General features: G+C 37.8%; 1 protein-coding gene across 1 annotated transcript; it reads right to left on the minus strand.

The window, feature by feature from the left end:
* Nucleotides 1–1,050: 1,050 nt before the first annotated feature.
* LOC306871606 (single-pass membrane and coiled-coil domain-containing protein 3-like) lies at nucleotides 1,051–4,422 on the minus strand (the record flags this gene model as incomplete). Its single annotated transcript, XM_079419671.1, has 3 exons — nucleotides 4,371–4,422; nucleotides 4,212–4,256; nucleotides 1,051–1,732 (listed from the first exon to the last, which is right to left on the minus strand). Exon 3 carries the CDS (start codon nucleotides 1,711–1,713, stop codon nucleotides 1,051–1,053), a length of 663 nt encoding a protein of 220 aa, XP_079275797.1. The 5' UTR covers nucleotides 1,714–1,732; nucleotides 4,212–4,256; nucleotides 4,371–4,422.
* Nucleotides 4,423–5,014: the final 592 nt, after the last annotated feature.

Below are 5,014 nucleotides of genomic sequence, written 5' to 3' on the forward strand. Positions count from 1 at the left end.
ACACTAGAAGAGCTCATTCCTCTGTGCAAAACAGATCACAGATGAGAAGTGTTGAGTGTCACTAGCTCTTCATTTATCAACTGACATCATTTGTTTCATACTTGGTATTGAGTTTGCGTACTTGGTATTGAGAAATGCGCGCAGACCTAACGTTGCGTCACCAGACTATTTGCCTAAACTTGTCTGTAGTTTAGACCGCGATGGAAACGCAGACAGCAACAGGTCTGGGGGAAAACGTTCCTGGGACATATTGTTCCAGGTAATTTCGGTGGAAAAGCGGCTCAACCATAATATTTTTAAAAATTATGCGAATATGGAGGTTGAAATACAGTGCTGCGTGAACTCAAAAGTACTACCTTGCGAGCAGGGACTTTCTGAGGGGCAAATTTGTACCCTGAACTTTATTTAGATGCTGGTTCCTCTGGTGGAAACACACCAAGTACCGGCCCAAAGTCCCTAGTTCCTGGGGGAAAGTTCCTGCGGTGGAAACGGGGCTTTAGTGTTACACCGTGTCCTAACTACACGCAATGTGTGATAAAAGGTATCTTTTCCTTGTTAACTGGAGATTTTGTCCTAACTAGCTGTGACGATTCTATTTTAGAAACTGTTTCTATTTCTCCGCGATGCCGCCGCTGGAACAGCAACACCAAGTATGGCAATGATAATCTTAGGTACTGTTTATGTGCTTTATTTACTGTTTAATCGTCTAATGTATGGGTCACCAAACTTTATCAAAAGTAGAAAAACATGGGTTACTTGGATCGGAGTTCTGCTGTACTTTTATGGTTTTTCTAGTGCCTGGGAGGCTCAAAGTGAAGGTGATATAAGAACATTATATTTGTATTATGGGAAGAAGACGACAATCACACATGGTTTTATGACCCTTTAATTGCAGAAATGTGATTTATATCTTTCTTTATCAAATTCTACATATCATTTTACATGGTCACTTTGAGCTAAATTTCTATGTTTTTCAGCACAAACATGTAATAATTATTAGTTTATAATTCCAGCAAACACAAAAAGAAAACATTTTAACCTGATATTTTTTTATTCATTTAAAACCTCAATTTTGATTCGGACATAGGTAATGTTATCCTGATATTGTTCAGACGCTGGCCTGAATTCCTGCAAAGCTCTGTCATACTGTTCCAGATCCGCCTTAAGTTGATCACCCTCAATTTTCCCAATGATGGCCTCAACAATCATGTCGATCCCCAAGAACACCACTGCCAATGCAACACTGGCTAATGTACCTGCTCCAATTATAACATATTTTCTTGTTATGTTTGCCAGAATAATTCCTTTATCAATTAAATAGCCAAATAAAACAGTAGATCCCACAGTTGCAACACCACAAACCGTTTCAAAAGCCTTTGAAATTGCTTTAAAGTCTGTAGAAGACAGAGACAGGTTTCGCAGTTTCTCATACAGGGTGGGTTCCAGCTTCTCCTTCAGCTCCTTGTCAATCCTCTCTACCTCTACCTGTATCTTACGTATGCATCCAATTATCACATCACAGTTCTCCCGAAGAGTAGCACTCTCCTGCAGGTAGATATGTTCGAAGGAGCAACTCAAGTACTTGTTCATAGCATCAATCAGTTGGTTGGTGGCTCTGAAGTTGTTCTTCATCAGATCTTGAAGCTCTTGACTTCTGCGGATGAGCTGCTCCCTTCTTTTAGGATTTTCAGGGTAGAAGATGTCACTCCACATTTTTCTTTATATTAGGATCCTTAAGAAGATAAACCATTTTTAAGGAAACTATTATTAAATGGGCATTAATGCAAATGAGCAGTAAGTAAAAGGTACTGTCTGTAAGAATTAGAAAACCCTTGTTATTAGTGACGCTGGTGGCCGTGAAGTGAATTGCAGCTGTTGACAGAGAGTAACTAATGTTAGTGGACTCCATTTCCAAATTAACATTAGCTGGTGTTTCACTATAGTAAACTGACTGTACATCTTTCATGGGTTCGCTTCATAATTCATTTATCAATATATTTATTATTTTCACACGAACAATTTACAGAATCAAATATGCAAGTATTTCATAATTCATTTGATTCTTTTAGGAGTGTCGTTTTCTGAGATCAACGTAAACAAATGATTTATTTATTTTCCAGAAGAAATATTCAGTTGTCAGGGGGGCACTATGAGTTAATTCCGGACAGGATCTAGAAAAAGGTTGTTTGGCTTCTCAAAAGTGTCTAATAAATACTCGGTGTCCATGTTTCCCTTAAGGCAGGGACACACCAAGCCAGCGATTGGCAGTCAAGCCACATTTATTTTTGAGCATCAGTCGACTTGGTTTTCTTGGTGTGTTCCACACTGTTGTCTCTAGTCAGATGCTGTTAGTTTTTTTTTTTAGGCCAATTCAGTGATTCAGAGTTAGTGAGAGAAATAAATCTGATTGGCTGCTCAGTTTAGTGTACGAGTCGAAGGCTACATTCACACTACAGGTAAATGTGGACAAAATCCGATTTTATTTTTTTTTGCCCACATGTGACTCAAAAAAAAATGTTGCCACATTCAAATAAACATTGCAGGCTAAGTGTCACTAATTAAAGCTGCAGTCTGTAACTTTTTTTGGTTAATCACCCCCCCCCCCCAAAAAAAAGATCCAAATTCAATATTTGAGCAAGTACCAGGCAGTGTTCAAAACTATCTCCTTACTTTAGCCCAATTCACAGTGGTTATCTTATAATAATCTTTTCTAATTTGAGTGGTACGGGTAGGCTTTCATGGGAAATTCGAGCATGGCACTGCATCATTACGTCACGTCTGTAAACATGAAGTTTTCCCGGCTAGTAGGCTATCGCATGTGAGGATCATTTATAGCCTTTTCTCACAGCAGCTAGAATAATTAAATTGATCATTCTGATGGCGGATTGTGATCCAGAAAGGATTATGTGTTTATGAAACACATGTGAATGAAATTAAATTATATCATAGTGGTCTTTAACTCCTCCTTGAACTCCCTGCTGCCTTGTATCGCGATCTCTCATTGGCTGTAGATCATCATCAATGTAATTTTCACACAGCAGGATTTTGAATCACACTAATTTCAGGCGTTTGTCTACAATTTTGCAAAATATTTTGGTGAGTGAAAACCGGGGCTAAAATCATTCAGTGTCACACAAGGCACTGAAGACAAAACCAAAAACACAATGGGCCTCATTCATGAAACACGAGCAGAACGAATTTGTGTAAATAGTTCATAAAGCCGTTCTGATGTAAACTTTCAAATTCAAGAAATTCATGTTCATATTTTCAAAATGTTGATATGAAACACATGCTCATAGCTAGATGATCTGATACACATGCTCCCTACCACGTGTAAATGGTGCACACTTTCGCGAGCAATATCAAGCAGCAAAACGAGCAGTTTTATACAGCTAAAAATAGCTGGAAGCGGTTGAGACCGGAAGCTAGACATATTACATTTACAAATGGCCACGACCACTCTAATGGGAAAAATAAGGTGGATAGCGCAGTGAATGCTTATATGATTATCAATCAATGGGATGCTACATTTTATTCTTTCCGACATTAAAGCACTTGAATACGACAAGCTCATAATCACGACTTCATAAAGTGGGAAATAGGACATTTCTGATAGCACGTGAAGACAGCATAAATAACATAAATGACCTTTACACACACTGACATTCGAGGATTTCACATACATACAAAGGAGCTAAAGGACTAGAGACGATTTATTTTCTTTCTTTTTTTTTATTCCTGGACTTCATAAACATTGGCCTCAATCCCAAACCATATATTTTTTTAAACTGAGTATTCCTTCAAACTGTGAAAATTGTTCAAAATTTAGTTTTCATGTGTTTGTATTAAAAGTGCCAGCTGTTAATTCATTTACTATAAGTGTCCCAACGAGTCATTATTAAATCCTCCCAGAGTCGAACCTAGGCCCATTGTAAAATAACTCTTTTGCCCCGTGTTACACATGCAACTGACCGCATGAGCGTTGCACCATGAATAAATCGCTATCTGAATGCATGAGTTTTATCATTGAGATGCCTTGCAAACTTTGTTTTTTGTTTTTTTTACAGATTTCCACATGAAAAACAAGGGCATGTGAGCTGATGGAATGAAATTCCTGTGCCCACAGTGTCTGCATATTAACACCAAAGTTTTCTCATTAAAGTCAATATGTGTAGAATGTGTAGGAATTATAAGCACTTTAAAATACTCACAGCCTGGTACAGAAGACTCCTTTGTGGTCTCTCCTTTCTCGTTACCTTCAAATTAAAGCAAGATGCAAATTCTGTTATAAAACAAGTTTGTTTACTGATTACAATTTCTTTCTCTAGCAGTGGAAATATTGAACAAATATTGTAAGTTACAGTACTAACCCAAAGTTGTTCAATCAGAGACTTCTGGCTCGGAGGCACTCTTCAGCTCGTGCGTCAGCATCTAATGTAACTCTTGTTATCCCGGATATTTAAAGATAAATTGGTGACCTCCCCAGTGAGGCAATCCAGACTGGAAACGCCCCTCTGAAAAGACAAGCTCCTGTCCTCTCGTCTGTATCACTTCTCACCCACAGCAACAATCTTCCTGCTTTATTTCAATGTGATTTGTTTTATCATTATGTGATGACTGTGGCTCAGTTTGTAAAGTATGAGTAGCTGCTAGATCATTTTAGCTTACTAAGGTAACTTACTGGGCATCTAAATACAGATGACCGTGATTTATAACCATAAGAGAAGGTGCTTGTCAAGAGAAGTGTTGCCAAATTGGCAAATTGGTTGCTAAATTTAGCTTCTTTTTTCTTTTCTTCTTCCAAAAAGCTCCAGGCAAGAAATTTAGCTATTTTTAAAATGTATTTAGCATAAAAAAGGCACATATTTTCATCTAAATGACACAAAACGGGGAGACCATTGAACAGCTAGTCAGCCAAGCAGCAGAAAAAAAGTTGCTTCTTGCACTTGTACAATAATAATTGTTTATTTATGATACAGCATGTTATTAGCTTGTCACTTAGGTACACTCTATG

This window comes from Barbus barbus (assembly GCF_936440315.1).
Source record: "Barbus barbus genome assembly, chromosome: 6".
Lineage (NCBI taxonomy): Eukaryota > Metazoa > Chordata > Actinopteri > Cypriniformes > Cyprinidae > Barbus > Barbus barbus.